This window comes from Oncorhynchus kisutch, linkage group LG23, assembly GCF_002021735.2.
Source record: "Oncorhynchus kisutch isolate 150728-3 linkage group LG23, Okis_V2, whole genome shotgun sequence".
Taxonomy (NCBI): Eukaryota; Metazoa; Chordata; class Actinopteri; order Salmoniformes; family Salmonidae; genus Oncorhynchus; species Oncorhynchus kisutch.
This window is the reverse complement of record NC_034196.2, coordinates 20194228-20211536: the sequence shown is the minus strand read 5'-3', so window position 1 is coordinate 20211536 and position 17309 is coordinate 20194228. Positions and strand designations below refer to the sequence as shown.

At 44.0% G+C, this 17309-nt stretch overlaps 1 protein-coding gene across 15 annotated transcripts in view; it reads left to right on the top strand.

Annotated features, from left to right (window-relative positions):
• Positions 1-103: 103 nt before the first annotated feature.
• The window catches only part of LOC109879870 (dynamin-1), an 87421-nt gene continuing 70215 nt past the window's right edge, over positions 104-17309 (top strand). For 11 of the 15 annotated variants that reach the window (XM_031803346.1, XM_031803344.1, XM_031803341.1 and 8 more), the window contains exon 1: positions 104-783. In XM_031803346.1, coding sequence (XP_031659206.1) covers positions 623-783 — 161 coding nt within the window. In that variant the 5' untranslated portion in view covers positions 104-622. The remainder of the gene's footprint in view (positions 784-17309) is intronic. The other 4 variants (XM_031803333.1, XM_031803338.1, XM_031803345.1 and 1 more) reach the window with 4 other exon arrangements.

Sequence of the window (17309 nt, the reverse complement as noted above, 5' to 3'; positions counted from 1 at the left end):
TTACTGGGATGCGCACTCTGATTGTCGTTAATAGGCGTGTGTCGCCCTCTTTCACTTAGGAGGCTGAAGTACAGATGACGTCGTTTAACCAATTCAGCACCATGGACAGATCAACACTGCCTTCCAAACCAATGCCTACCAAACATAATCAACATTGGCATAACACAATATGATATAGCTAGTATAAGTGTGTCAACATAGCCTATTTAGAAATAGCTGCATTGCTTACATAGCCTGTATTTTCTATTTCGTACAGCATAGCCTAGTACAAGAGAGAGAGCACACGAAGCCTAGGGGTGCAATTCTGTTGAGCTAGATCTCCGTGGTGCATGCGCGTCGGTGCAGGGATGTCAGCGTATTCTGAGAAGAGATCATCCCTCGGTGCTGCGTGGTAGAGAGCTGAACATAGCTGTATAAGAGAGTGGGGAGAGGAGAAGCGTTCTGTGTAGAGGGAACACTGGGGAATCGTAATCAATGAGGGTGCAAGCAAAATTAAAATAGAAGGCGTATTCCAAACTTTGAAACACCTTTCACGGAAGGGTGATAAGGGCCAAGGACCGAGAGAAACGTTTTCCCTCATTTAATTATAATCTGTAAAGGAGCGACATATTCCCTTGCAATCATGGGGAACCGGGGGATGGAAGACCTTATTCCTCTGGTGAATAAAATGCAAGATGCCTTTTCGGCCATCGGTCAAAATTCTCAGTTGGACCTGCCTCAAATTGCTGTGGTTGGCGGGCAGAGTGCAGGGAAAAGCTCGGTGTTGGAGAACTTCGTTGGGAAGTAAGTGGTTTTGTGTTTTTGGACGCAAATGCATCTCTCCGTTATCAAAGTCTCCTAGGCTGCAATGGTTCTTGCAAACCTACCCATCCCCATCCTTCCTTTCCATTGGCTTAGCTCCAGCCATGAGATCCATTGGATAACTTTAACATGATATAGAATGTCTTAAATAAAGATGATTTGCTGCAATTATTGTCTTAGAATCACCAGTCACTCTTCGAGAGTAGCCATGATGGAATCTAAACATATTATTTGGTTACATAAAACCTTCCCTGTAGTCCACAGGCTAATTGCTGCAGTATGTACTGGTAGAGTACCAAACCAAAATGGACGTTTTGATTTTCTTGTTGGTGCTCCCTATTATAAAATCATTGTATATATTTATAAACAATATTAATTGCAATATTTCTTGGCGAATTCTTTATTTCCTATATGGTACTATTTTCAATGTTTGTCACAGTGCAAATCTACATTACATATAAAATAATCCCTCACTATTTGGCATTTCCTTTGATATTACAAATAGCCTATTGTATAATGGAGGTTACCAGTTCTTACAGACATCATAAATGTACCGGTTTAAAGGGGGTCGAATGGGGTGCGCATTTCCCTCCATTCTCAGTTTTTCCACCTTGCCCTCAGGGCTCATAGCACATTGGAGGCCAAGGCTCCATATGTAGGGCCTTGTAAACACACAATTCCAACAAGAAAGCTTCATGTGTGGTTGTTTTTCAGACAGGGTTTCAATTTTGTCATTCATTAACCAAACACTCAGCCCACAAAATATAGATATTATGTGTATCTGATACACACCTGGTGTGAGATATGAATAGACTACATAACATGTTTTTCGTGGCTAGTTAATTATGTCATAGTCCCTGTCATAGACCCTCTCATGGAGTTGATGATGGATAAACCGCATATCTTCAGGGACACAACCCCGCTATACTCTGCAGTATGACCTTGCGAAAATACATAGAGAGGGGAGAGAGAGTCGCTCTGAGCCCTTCGTCTTCAGCTCCCCATCCATCTGTTAGTGCTTAGCTAGGCTGCTGCACCCGCTCAACACCAGGCAATGATACAGATGAAGGATCTTAATTTGATCACTATTTTGTTGCTGAGAATTTTCCTGCACATAAGAAATGCAAACCTGTAGTGTATTCAAGGTTTAAAAAGGCTTCTAAAGGTTGTAATTTCCACTTTAAAATGTCAGACTAGATTTGCCCTAACGAAAAATGTGTCAACACCTACAAAGAATCCCCATGAATTATAATCCGCATAATATATTTCATGTTGCTGCAGGATTATTAACTCCTACCAAGGCAGGGACATAATACAGCAACTACCCTGAGACTTATTATATGGATTGGGGCATCACGTCCCGTAGCCATTTCCTTGGTCATTCCAGGTCATATCACAACCAAATGTACAGTGCCTTGCGAAAGTATTCGGCCCCCTTGAACTTTGCGACCTTTTGCCACATTTCAGGCTTCAAACATAAAGATATAAAACTGTATTTTTTTATGAAGAATCAACAACAAGTGGGACACAATCATGAAGTGGAACGACATTTATTGGATATTTCAAACTTTTTTAACAAATCAAAAACTGACAAATTGGGTGTGCAAAATTATTCAGCCCCTTTACATTCAGTGCAGCAAACTCTCTCCAGAAGTTCAGTGAGGATCTCTGAATGATCCAATGTTGACCTAAATGACTAATGATGATAAATACAATCCACCTGTGTGTAATCAAGTCTCCGTATAAATGCACCTGCACTGTGATAGTCTCAGAGGTCCGTTAAAAGCGCAGAGAGCATCATGAAGAACAAGGAACACACCAGGCAGGTCCGAGATACTGTTGTGAAGAAGTTTAAAGCCGGATTTGGATACAAAAAGATTTCCCAAGCTTTAAACATCCCAAGGAGCACTGTGCAAGCGATAATATTGAAATGGAAGGAGTATCAGACCACTGCAAATCTACCAAGACCTGGCCGTCCCTCTAAACTTTCAGCTCATACAAGGAGAAGACTGATCAGAGATGCAGCCAAGAGGCCCATGATCACTCTGGATGAACTGCAGAGATCTACAGCTGAGGTGGGAGACTCTGTCCATAGGACAACAATCAGTCGTATATATTGCACAAATCTGGCCTTTATGGAAGAGTGGCAAGAAGAAAGCCATTTCTTAAAGATATCCATAAAAAGTGTTGTTTAAAGTTTGCCACAAGCCACCTGGGAGACACACCAAACATGTGGAAGAAGGTGCTCTGGTCAGATGAAACCAAAATTGAACTTTTTGGCAACAATGCAAAACGTTATGTTTGGCGTAAAAGCAACACAGCTCATCACCCTGAACACACCATCCCCACTGTCAAACATGGTGGTGGCAGCATCATGGTTTGGGCCTGCTTTTTTTCAGCAGGGACAGGGAAGATGGTTAAAATTGATGGGAAGATGGATGGAGCCAAATACAGGACCATTCTGGAAGAAAACCTGATGGAGTCTGCAAAAGACCTGAGACTGGGACGGAGATTTGTCTTCCAACAAGACAATGATCCAAAAACATAAAGCAAAATCTACAATGGAATGGTTAAAAAATAAACATATCCAGGTGTTAGAATGGCCAAGTCAAAGTCCAGACCTGAATTCAATCGAGAATCTGTGGAAAGAACTGAAAACTGCTGTTCACAAATGCTCTCCATCCAACCTCACTGAGCTCGAGCTGTTTTGCAAGGAGGAATGGGAAAGAATTTCAGTCTCTCGATGTGCAAAACTGATAGAGACATACCCCAAGCGACTTACAGCTGTAATCGCAGCAAAAGGTGGCGCTACAAAGTATTAACTTAAGGGGGCTGAATAATTTTGCACGCCCAATTTTTCAGTTTTTGATTTGTTAAAAAAGTTTGAAATATCCAATAAATGTCGTTCCGCTTCATGATTGTGTCCCACTTGTTGTTGATTCTTCACAAAAAAATACAGTTTTATATCTTTATGTTTGAAGCCTGAAATGTGGCAAGAGGTCGCAAAGTTCAAGGGGGCCGAATACTTTCGCAAGGCACTGTAAATTAACTCATTTGGAGATACATTATTAAAGGGATACTGTGAGATTCTGGAAACCATTTTTCTGTGTCTGCGTGCAGCACAAAGGAAATTAGCATACGATAGCGTACCTATAGACATCCAGTCATTGTGCTAACGGTAGTTAGAATTGGCTCGCAAAATTACCTTTAACTTCTACATGCAGTCGCAGAGACATAAAATGGTATCCATGAGTTCCTCGGACTCTAGGTAAGTAGAAAAATGGCTTAATTGCCAGAATCTCACAGTATCCCTTTAAACATATCCTTGCACACTGCAATACATGAAGAATGAAATTCATTTCTGTGCAATTGAATCTGCATCCACCACCAATATGGGATGTGAACGCAAACTTTGCCACATGGTGCAAAGCTAATTTCATTCAGTGATGTTGATTGTTGCTTGGCACCTGTGTTAGCCTTTGATTGCTTGATACCCATTACAGATAAACAGTACATTAATAGCTTTCCATTGTTTGTTAACACAGTGCAATGTGAAATATAGGTCAGTCGGAGTAATAACCGAGAAATGGTCTTGTCAGCATCTTAGATGTTCTAGTGATTGAGGTCCACTCCACTGTTAACAGCCCTGTTTAGGCTCCCTTTGCACCAGTCATCAGTATAGTGGGAATTATGGCCAAAACACCCTGACCATCTAATCATTATCTTAAATGTTCTTACTCACTTCCTTCAATAATAAGGCTATAGATAGTCACGTTAACTATGATCATTACAGACAGCAATAGTAATGGCATCTTTTTGTAGGTGCCAACGGAGGCTCCGCCATGGCTCATTGACCAAAGCCAATGGCGAATTTTTTTTTTTTTTTTTAAATGCCGAAAATAAGGTCTGTGGTAAACACAGGCTTAGGAGATCTTATATGCTTTGTTCTGTGAGATAATCTCCATTAGCTAACATCCCCTTTTGTGAATTTTGAAGCATTTATGCAATCAAAACAAGTCAAAAGCTAACGATGTGCTAACATGTAAAAAATAAAACGTACACCTCAGGTCGCAAGCCTTTGACGTCTAGCTAACAGGCTTAGCTTACTTTATCAGACGTACTCAAAGTCTCCTCTGGAAAACATTGTTTGGGAACCAATAACACTAGCACCATCCTGCTGAAGAGATATGGTTGTAGCCTGGAGGAAAACAATCATTGCGTTTTTGTTCAAGCTGGTGAGCAGAAAGCTAACTAAGCTAACTATCTTTTTGACAGACTAGTGTAGTGTAGACTAGTTTTCATGGTCGGCATAGTGACATGAGACATTTTGCTACTAATGTTGGAGTTAAATTTCTCTGGCAAACCCTGACATTTGTAGCTGAAATAGTTGGCATTAAGTAGGAGTAGGGGATAATGTAATGTCAGTCTGCTCTTCCTGACCAGCTGCACTGACGTCATCTGGGTCTTCTTGATCACAGGCTACTGCCACACCCCCTCCCTGCTGTTTTCTATTATGTAGTTATTCCCTCTGCAAGGCAAACTAACAACCGAAATGTCAGTATAGAGACAAAGTGGAGTCACAATTCAACGACTCAGACACAAGACGTATGTGGCAGGGTCGACAGACAATCACGGACTACAAAATGAAAACCAGCCACGTCGCGGACACTGACGTCTTGCTTCCAGACAAACTAAACACCTTCTTTCCCCGCTTTGAGGATAATACTGTACAGTGCCACGAGGTGGCCCGCTACCAAGGACTGTGGGCTCTCCTTCTCCGTGGCCAACGTGAGTAAGACATTTAAACATGTTAACTCTCGCAAGGCTGCCGGCATCCCTAGCCGCGTCCTCAGAGCATGCGCAGACCAGCTGGCTGGTGTGTTTACGGACATATTCAATCTCTCCCGATCCTAGTCTGCTGTCCCCACATGCTTCAAAATGGCCACCATTGTTCCTGTACCCAAGAAGGCAAAGGTAACTGAACTAAATGACTATCGCCCAGTGGCACTCTCTTCTGTCATCATGAAGTGCTTTGAGAGACTAGTCAAGGATCATATCACCTCCACCTTACCTGTCACAATAGACCCACTTCAATTTGCTTACCGCCCCAATAGGTCCACAGATGATGCAATTGCCATAACACTGCACACTGCCCTATAACATCTGGACAAGAGGAATGCCTATGTAAGAATGCTGGTCATTGACTATAGCTCAGTATTCAACACCATAGTACCCTCAAGCTCATCATTAAGCTAGAGGCCCTGGGCCTCAACCCCAACCTGTGAAATTGTGTCCTGGACTTCCTGACAGGCCACCCCCAGGTGGTGAAGGTAGGAAACAACACCTCTACTTCGCTGATCCTCAACACTGGGGCCCCACAAGGGTGCATGCTCAGCCCCCTCCTGTACTCCCTAATCACCCATGACTGCATGGTCATGCATGCTTCCAAATCAATCATCAAGTTTGCAGATGACACAACAGTAGTAGGCTTGCTTACCAACAATGACGAGACAGCCTACAGGGAGGAGGTGAAGGCACTCGGAGTGTGGTGTCAGCAAAACAACCTCTCACTCAACGTCAACAAAATAAAGGAGATAATCGTGGACTTCAGGAAACAGCAGAGGGAGCACCCCCCATCCTTATCGACGGGACAGCAGTGGAGAAGGTGGAAAGTTCCTTGGTGTACACATCACGGACAAACTGAAATTGTCTACCCACACAGACAGTGTGGTGAAGAAGGCACGACAGTGCCTCTTCAACAAATTTGTCTCGTCACCTAAATCCCTCACAAACGTTTACAGATGCACAATTGAGAGTATCCTGTCGGGCTGAATCATTGCCTGATACAGCAACTGTACCGCCCACAACCACAAGGATCTCCAGAGGGTGGTGCGGTCTGCCCAACGCATCACTGGGGGCAAACTACCTGCCCTCCAGGACACTAACAGCACCCGATGTCACAAGAAGGCCAAAAAGATAATGAAGGACAACAACCACCCGAGCCACTCCCTGTTCACCCCGTTACCATCCAGAAGGCGAGGTCAGTACAGGTGCATCAAAACTGGGACCGAAAGACTGAAAAACAGCTTCTATCTCAAGGCCATCAGTCTGTTAAACAGCCATCACTAACACAGAGAGGCTGCTGCCTACATACAGACTTGAAATCATTTGACACTTTAATAAATGGATCACTAGTCACTTTAATAATGCTGTTGTAATAATGTTTACATATCTTGCATTTCTTATATATATATACTGTATTTTATACAATTTTATACCATCTATTGCGTCTTGCCTATGCTGCTCTGTCATTGCTCATCCATATATTTATAGGTATATATTCTCATTCCTTTCCTTAGATGTGTGTGTATTAGGTAGTTGTTGTGGATTTGTTAGATTACATGTTAGATATTGCTGCACTGTCGGAACTAGAAGCACAAGCATTTCGCTACACTCACAATAACATCTGCTAACCATGTGTATGTGACCATTACATTTGATTTGATTAGATTTTTGACACACTCTCTCACTGTCAATCCTACTCTCACTGAAACAATCATTTAATGCTCTCTCTACTGGGGCCTTGCTGTAATCTGTTGGCCTTTGGATTTTTAATAGAAATTATCAGCGTGTAGCAGGGATGGGGCTCATTTTGTAGATGCAGACAGAGACAGTCTCTGTCTGTCTGGATGTGTGGACATACAGAGTACCCTACTGTTGGCACTGGGGTTTCCTGATAACTTGGAGAACATCAGACAATGTTGTGTCAGTCCATTCACTCCCCTGACCCCGTGGTGTCATCATTGGCATTACAGGGATCTGTTGAAACACTGAACGATTAGAGGAGTGAGAGAGAGAGAGATTCAGGCCACAGGGTATTATGAAAGTAACATCTCTGTCATGAGAGGTACATAATGCTGTCACAATAATTACATGATATAGGATGGAAAATAGTGATGACTGCTTCTAACACTGACATTATACAGCCATGACAACAATCATAGCTTTTTGCTGATCAATTATGAGTTTCATCTTGCATTCAGATATCCTGTAGAGGCACATTTTCCCATTTCCCATTTAGATTTTGTCATTTCTCAATGTTTGTCCTTGATATGCTGACTTGCAGGAGATGTAAAATGACTATTCAAGAAACAGTCATAGCACTAGTTCAATTCTCTGTACACCATAGTGGAATATTCAGTATACATTTCTCACAAATCAATACAAGAGAAAAATAAACAATATCTTTGTAATAATAGCACATAGCAGGTCTGGTTATGAGTTAACTCATAATGACTGTAGAACTCATCATTATCCCCCAGGCACAGCCTCCCAGCATTGATATTTCTGGTGGGTGTGACAGCCTTAGGTTTGGTGAGATGCTCTGTGAATTACAAGTACACATAACAGACAGTCACTTATATGAAAGGCAAATGGCACTATTAGGACTTGGATATTTGTCCTTGTCCTGTCCTTAGCCCCAGACCCCTGTGCTGCCGTAAGGGAACAGCATCGCAGTAGAGATGTGACACACTATAATGCAATACAGTTTATGTCATACACAAAATGGCCTCCCAGTGTATTTCCTGGAAGCTGCCGGACCCCATATCTGTCAATCATGTCCTCTGATTGGCATGCCGGGCCTGGTTTTTTTACAGCTATTGGCTGATTTTAGGGGAGAAGATGACAGGTGTCCGTAAATCAATGCGCACTTCCTCCTTTCTCTTGCTCTCTCCCTCTCCATCTCCTCCTATGTGTTTAATTAGCACAGAACCACCATCATCACAGAGCAGGGCCCTGCACTAGCTCCCAAACTCTGACACAGAAGTCAAACAGCTGGGCCATACTTCAGTAGAAGTCTCAGTTAAATCTCTGATCCAGGGCAAGGTTTCCTTTTCTAGTCTTGATAATTAGGACCAGGACATCTGGATAAATCAGATCACAGACCAGTTTATAGAGGAGTACCACCACCACCACTATAACTGGATTGCTATATGATTTTATCCATTGGTGGTAATACTCTAGGTATAAGGTGCATTTGGAAAGTTTTCAGAGCCCTACATTTTTTTCACATTGTGTTACGTTACAGCCTTATTCTAAAATAGATTTTTAAAAAATGTTTTACTCATCAATCTACACGCAATACCCCATAACCTGAAAACAGGTTTTTATAAAAAAAAAAAAACAGAAATACCTTCATATAGCTATTCAGACCCTTTGCTATGAGACTCGAAATTGAGCTCAGGTGCATCCTGTTTCTATTGATCATCCTTGAGATGTTTCTGCAACTTGATTGGAGTCCACCTGTGGTAAATTCAATTGATTAGACATGATTTGGAAAGGCACACACCTGTCTACATAAGGTCCCACAGTTGACAGTGCATGTCAGAGCAAAAGCCAAGCCATGAGGTCGAAGGAATTGTCCTTAGAGCTCCAAGACAGGATTGTGTCGAGGTACAGATCTGGGGAAGGGTACCAACACATTTTTGCAGCATTGAAGGTCCCCAACAACACAGTGACCTCCATCATTATTAAATGGAAGAAGTTTGGACTCTTCGTAGATCTGGCCGTCCGGCCAAACTGAGCAATTGGGGGAGAAGGGCCTTGGTCAGGGAGGTGACCAAGAACCCAATGGTCACTCTGACAGAGCTCCAGAGTTCCTCTGTGGAGATGGGAGAACCTTCCAGAAGGACAACCATCTCTGCAGCACTCCACCAATCAGGCATTTATGGTAGTGGCCAGACAGAAGCCACTCCTCAATAAAAGGCACATGTCAGCCTGCTTTGAGTTTGCCAAAGGGCACCTAAAGGACAGACCATGGGAAACAAGATTCTCTGGTCTGATGAAACCAAGATTGAACTCTTTGGCCTGAATGCCAAGCATCACGTCTGAAGGAAACCTGGCACCATCCCTACGGTGAAGCATGGTGGTGGCAGCACCATGCGGTGGGGATGTTTTTCAACGGCATAGACTGGGAGACTAGTCAGGATCGAGGGAAAGATGAATGGATCAAAGTACAGAGAGATCCCATATGAAAACCTGCTCCAGAGTGCTCAGAACCTCAGACTGGGGCGAAGGGTCACCTTCCATCAGAACAACGACCCCAAGCACACAGCCAAGACAACGCAGGAGTGGCTTCTGGACAAGTCTCTGAATGTCCTTGAGTTTCCCAGCCAGAGCCCAGACTTGAACCTGATTGAACATCTCTTGAGAGACGCTCCCCATCCAACCTGACAAAGCTTGAGATCATCTGCAGAGAAGAATAGGATTAACCAAGCTTGCCAAGCTTGTAGCTTTATACTCGAGGCTGTAATCACTGCCAAAAGTGCTTCAGCAATGTACTGAGTAAAGGGTCTGAATACCTATGTAAATATGACATTTCAGTGTTTTATTTTTACAACATTTGCAAAGATTTCTGAAAACCTGTTTTTGCTTTGTAATTATGGGGTATTATGTGTAGATTGATGAGGAGAAAAAAATGATTTAATCCATTTTAGAATAAGGCTGTAACGTAACAAAATGTGGGAAAGGTCTAGAGGTCTGAATACTTTCTGAATGCATTGTATAAGGAATATTACTGATTGTAAGATGACAAACTGTGCATATGTTCAATCTAACAAAATAAAACTCACATATTACTGTTTGATGGCATCAAGGCAGGCTTCAAATCAAGTGAATACCTTCTAATACAGGGGAAGATGCTGTCAGAACTAAACTCAAAAGAGATGCGTTTGGGCAGAATCAATCAAGTATAATTAGGAGGTGCAAGGCTGGAGAACAGTGATTGTTTCACATAGTGAACCGACAACAATATCCATAAAACTTCATTATGGAGAATGTAGGAGGCAGGCTGCGTTGTGGCCACCAGACAAACAAACAAAGGAATCATCATTCACCAGGAACCTCATAGTGGAGACGTCACACAAACTGTTATCCTATCACGGTGGCCCCTGAGAGGACCTAATGTGCCTAAGGGACAGTTGGGGAACAGACACCAGTTATAAACATTATGGTGCAATTCCTCCGACGGTTGATACCTCAATGATTAGTTTAATTTTTCCCTCATATCTCACCTGCCCCTATCAGATGAACAGGGGTTGGTTGATGGCTGTTTATTGTACAGAGCCTGTCCTTTTCTCTGAGGCTGCTTTCAGGACCTAGGAGAGCTCTTCAGAGGAATGACACACAACAGTAGACCCACAATAGCAACTCAATCAGGGAGTACTGCCGTAGACAGACTATCACAGTGATCTCTGGCCCGAGTTGTCACCTGGGGGATTCAAGACCCTGCATCAAAACTCCTAAGACTTTAAAGGTACTGTAAGTTCAGATCAGCATGAATGTGCAAGTGAGCTCTAGCTTTTGTCTATTATAGTCACTTAGATAATATTGCTCTAGATATGTGCCTCATCGTCAAATAAGTTATTAATTGAAAGTTATGTGAATATCTTTTTCTCAGATCTCAGATTTCTCCAATTTCTACTGATGCAGCTGTTCTAGTTCAAAGAAGTGCTTACTGCATAGTAGGTTGCACTGTTCTCTGGAGAACCCCGTTTAAGAACCCACCTTTACTAGAGTGCTGGTGCTTGCAGCATTTAGCACATCAGACTGGAATACTTACCTAGGATAGTCTCTTTTGCAGCATAGGATTCCTCTCATTTACTGATGAGGCTAAAAAAAATAATCTCCACTAATCTTCAATCCAATAGACTATTGCAGGACGGAATGATATGAAATAATATGAAGAATGCAAAATGCAAGGGATTATCTGTATCTCAACAAAGGAAGAACAGCATGGGCTGGAGTATGGGCCCTAGCTATCTTTTTCTAATGCTAATTGTAGTTTGTGAGAGTGGAGAGATACTGTAGTGTAAAAATATATCCCTTTACTGATTGACTGACACGCAGAGATGAGGGGCTACATGCTGGCTAGTGCTGCTGGGAAGTATAGTCTAATTTGGTGATTTATTGATTATCAGCATTGTTTTATGTTATCCCATTGAGAGATGTATCACTGTATTTTCACTTATTTTATCATCTCATTTATGTCTGCCTATTATTGTTGATGAAGGGTGGGCCTAGTTCAACAGTTGATGAAAGGTGGGCCTAGTTTTACAGTTGATGAAGGGTGGGCCTAGTTCTACAGTTGATGAAGGGTGGGCCTAGTTCAACAGTTGATGAAGGGTGGGCCTAGTTTTACAGTTGATGAAGGGTGGGCCTAGTTCAACAGTTGATGAAGGGTGGGCCTAGTTCTACAGTTGATGAAGGGTGGACCTAGTTTTACAGTTGATGAAGGGTGGGCCTAGTTCTACAGTTGATGAAGGGTGGACCTAGTTTTACAGTTGATGAAGGGTGGGCCTAGTTCAACAGTTGATGAAGGGTGGGCCTAGTTCTACAGTTGATGAAGGGTGGACCTAGTTTTACAGTTGACGAAGGGTGGGCCTAGTTCTACAGTTGATGAAGGGTGGACCTAGTTCTACAGTTGATGAAGGGTGGACCTAGTTCTACAGTTGATGAAGGGTGGACCTAGTTTTACAGTTGATGAAGGGTGGACCTAGTTCTACAGTTGATGAAGGGTGGACCTAGTTCTACAGTTGATGAAGGGTGGACCTAGTTCTACAGTTGATGAAGGGTGGACCTAGTTCTACAGTTGATGAAGGGTAGACCTCGTTCTACAGTTGATGAAGGGTGGACCTAGTTCTACAGTTGATGAAGGGTGGACCTAGTTCTACAGTTGGCTATGCCTTGTGTACAATATTGTTTTTAGGATAGCTGATAGAAGCAGTTGTATCATTTTTTGTTGAATGTGAAATAATTCTGGTGAGATTAGCAAAAAAAAGATGGGGGGATAGAAACTAGGGAATGAGGTGAGAGCAAGAGTGTGAGGAAAGAGAGAGAGAGGAGCTGCATGAGCTGCCCTGACTGACACTGCTCAAAGAGATTGACTCTATTCTGCGAGTCTACACTGCAGCTCACCAACATGCCCTCTCATTGGCTCCCGCTCCTGCTTTAGTCTGGGCGCCCACCATCGGCCAAGAATGAACCATTTCATCACTACAATGACTGTACTCTGGAGGTGTACAAGTCGACAAAAACAACCAATCTCAGCCACTAAGGCTGTTGCCTGGGAGATGCAATTGCTTTTCCTAGTTATCTTATTCATCATAGCGTGACCGCATTTGCTGCACACAATGGATCAGGATTAGATGACATTTTATAGTCTGTTGTAAATTTAAAACTGAGGATTGCAATTATTAGACCATACCTAATACAGTGTCATTAATGGCACGAGGTCCACAGACCAGGTCATTTAAAGCACTGTATGGCATTCTAATGTTTTTCACCCAGTTGGCTCAGTATGTCGGAGCATTAAAGATCAAGTCCCACCGGTACCATGTGCTCTGAATATGTGTTTACACTAGGTCAGTTTAGATACATGTTATGTTGTTATGAAGTTGTTATGTCAATCAATGAGAGGGAAACCAATGGAGTGGAAATGGTCTGACGGTTATTGGAATAAAGTGCACCATTGCTCTTTTGCTATTCCTCTCAAAGCCTCTGGCTAAGAAGCTGAAAGTCAGAGAATAACATTGTCCTCTCAGGGTTTCCGCTAAGCAAGACATCGTATGTTCACATGTGCATGCATGCTTTGGAATGTGTGTGTGTGTGTGTACAGTCAATGTGTGTAAGTCAATGATGCTCTGCTGCAGCTGCCTGGCACGTTGCCAGTGCTGGACAGGTTTGTTGACCGTGTGTGTGTTTGTGTGTACGAGTGTGTGAGAATTGAGAGTGTATGGCAGAGAGTGATTGCACTGTAAGGTGTGCCCAAACAAGGCTGGGTAGACAAGGTGAAGTGCTGTAGCTATGTGACATTCTGCTATCTCAATTTCTTTGGCTCTCACTCTGTTACTCCCTCTGTGTCTCTCCTTGTTTATTTCTCTCTCTTTGTTTCACTGTCTTGTCATGTGCCTCTGTCTGTTTCGCTCTCCATCTGCATCTCTCCCTCCCTCTCTCTGTCTCCTGCCTGTCTCTCATTTCTCTCTCTCTACCCCCTCCTTCTATCTCCCTTATCTGTCTCTCATTTATCTCTCTCTACCCCCTCCTTCTATCTCCTCTACCTGTCTCTCATTTCTCTCTCTCTAACCCCTCCCTCGATCTCCCCTGCTTGTCTCTCATTTCTCTCTCTCTACCCCTCCCTCTATCTCCCCTGCTTGTCTCTAATTTCTCTCTCTCTACCCTCTCCCTCTATCTCCTCTGCTTGTCTCTCATTTCTCTCTCACTACCCCCTCCCTCTATCTCCTCTGCTTGTCTCTCATTTCTCTCTCTCTACCCTCTCCCTCTCCCTCTATCTCCTCTGCTCGTCTCTCATTTCTCTCTCACTACCCCCTCCCTCTATCTCCTCTGCTTGTCTCTCTCATTCTCTTTCCTCTCCTTAGCCTGTGTTGTTGCTCAGTCTGGAGAGCTTGTGTCCTCCTGGTTTGTTGCCACGTGAGTGGGCGTATGTGACAGGCACTCTCTCAGCAGGGGAAAAGGGAGGAGGGAGTGGGAAGGGGCAGGGGGGAGGGGATGGGTCTCCCAGTTGGATGGGTGGACTGTCCATCATCACTGCTGCCCACAGGTGACTGGGGAGAGGAGAGGAGAGGAGAGGAGAGGAGAGGAGAGGAGAGGAGAGGAGAGGAGAGGAGAGGAGAGGAGAGGAGAGGAGAGGAGAGGAGAGGAGAGGAGAGGAGAGGAGAGGAGAGGAGAGGAGAGGAGAGGTGCAGGCTGGGGTTGGGTGGGGGATGGGACGATGGAATGAGTCGTGCGCATTGTTCACTCGCTCCTTGACTGGGTTTTCCCCTGCAGTCACATGACAGGCTCTTCATGTGTGAATTATTTTCAGCATTGCGACATGATGTTGTGTGCATGGGTACTATATGTACATGCATCCATCCGTCCTTGCTCACTTGTGCAAGTATGTAGCATGTACAGTATGATGTGCGTGGTGGATACCCCAGGCACCATGCCTTGCCTTGCCTTGAGTCATCCCTCCTGCCATTGCAGTGATGAATGGTATTCGGGATAGAGAGGGAGATGTAGTGGTGTGGTAGCCTGGTTGCCAGTCTGTTTAGCTTTTCTTTGTGCTTTGGCACATGACATGGAGTACAAAGAGTGGAATGTTAGCTAAAGAGACTGGCAACCAGGCTAGTGGTGTGGTATGTGTGACAGGGTCTGGTTGCTTCGTACCGGCTCCGCCTATCTGGCTAGTCCATATGGTGGCGTTTTTGGGGAAGGCGGAGTAGAGAAGGGGGAGAGGAGACCTGCAGTTTGGGCCATCTGTCCCATACAAGGTGTTACTAGAGGAGAGGAAGGTGCAGAGAGAGCCAGGCTCACACCCCAACAGGAGAGAGACAGCAGACAGGAAATTGATTTTACACAGCAGGAAATGGAACTGTTGTTGACTATACAGTGCTGCCAATGCTTTATCTGTTTCTCTCTGTTCAGGTAGCGATATGAAATAGATAATATCCTTAAATGATTGTAATGACATAGGTTAGGTGTGTGTGAACAGTCAGTAGCAGCCTACACACTCACAGTTTACAGGACACCATGAGATTCTATCTGAGTGCATGTCCCTACTAGATCCCTGTTGTTGGTCCAAATGTGTAAGTGGATTAGACTAGTGTGAGGTCAGCTGGTAATGTAGCAGTATACATGGAAACAGCACCACCAGAGGAACTACTGCTGTTACGTAATACAGTGTCCTCAGAACCATCCAGAAGAAAACACAGATACAGTGTTCTGAGACACACAGGCACACAGACACACAGGCATGTAGACACACACACACACACACACACACACACACACACACACACACACACACACACACACACACACACACACACACACACACACACACACACACACACACACACACACACACACACACACACACACACACACACACACACACACACACACACACACACTCTCAGCCACTTCAGGACCACATTGTGTACCATACTATCTGCATGTTCCCAGTTTCACAGATAGCTGGAGGCAGATGAAGAGACACTCATATATCTCTCTTTTTCTCTCTATCCCTCACTCTATCTTTCTCTCTCTCTCTTTCTCTCTATCTCATGCAAGCTCTTTCTCTCCTTATTTTTCTGAGCCAGAGCCGCTAATTGAGCTGCTAATTATTTTAAGGAAGATGAAACTGTGCTGATAAACCACGTTGATAAGAGCTTCAGAGGGAGTCTGCAATGCTAATGTGTGAAGAATGTCTTTTGAGAGCCTTTGAACCTTTTAAAGAGCTAAGCTAACATGGAATTTGTCCTAGAGGACAGAAATAGACTACAGAAAACCCAAATGAAGAAATGTTTAATCTCTCCTACCACTCCACTCCATGCCATGGAGAAGGAATGGCGAATCAATCATTTTGTGTGGAATATCCATCCAAATATGTGTCATTCTTAACATTTTTCACACACTCTTTGTCTATGATATTGGTGAACACCTAGCAGAGTGTAAAGTGCTGTTCTCTGCTTGCTGAAGCACCGTTGTCACATGAAAAGCGTGGGCTCTCAGGCTATTGGCTTTAGCTTGCGTGTGGAAACAGTAAGACCGTTCGTTTGCCCTTGTTGAACAAAGCCCTACAATTATAGTGTGAATTCTCCAGTGATTTCTCCCTTAGAGCAGGCAGAGCTGACAAACACCAGGGGCTGACTGGCACGGCACTGGCTACATTCATTCCCATCTGACAATGGAGCTGAGGAAAAGAGTGCTCCTCAGCTGTGCTGGAGCTACAGCAGAGCTCTCTCTCTCTCTCTCGTCTCTCGCTGTGCCTTCTTTTCTTTGCTCTCTCTCTCTTTCTCACCCTCTTAATCATTCTCTCCCTCTCTGTCATCTTCTCCTCGAGCATATGCCTTCTGTTTCTCTCTCATCCTCCACCTTACTGTGCTTTCTCTCCATCTCTCCATCTCTCTCTCTCTCTCTCTCTCTCTCTACTGGCCCAGTGCCTATCAGGCCCTACATGCTCAGGCCTCACACAGGTGGGCTACTCTCAGAAAGAGCTTTTTGCATCACATCCCAGACAGAGACTGCCAGCTGGAATAATAAGAGGGTTCTGAAAAGACAGTAAGCCAAGAGTCATTTACTGAAACAGCCACTCTATTTAAGTGGGAGACCTGGCAGTGTGGTGCCCGGACAACAACCTCTCTCTCTCAATGTGAGCAAGATGAACTATAGGAAAAGGAAAAGGAGGGCCAAACATAGGAAAAGGAGGGCCGAACATAGGAAAAGGAGGGCCGAACATAGGAAAAGGAGGGCCGAACATAGGATAAGGAGGGCCGAACAGGCCCCCATTAACATCAACCGGACTGAAGTGGAGTGGGTCGAGTGTTTCAAGTTCCTTGGTGTCCACATCACCAACAAACTATGATGGTCCAAACACACCAATACAGTTGTGAAGAGGGCACGACAAAACCTATTCCCCCTCAGGAGACTGAAAAGATTTGACATGG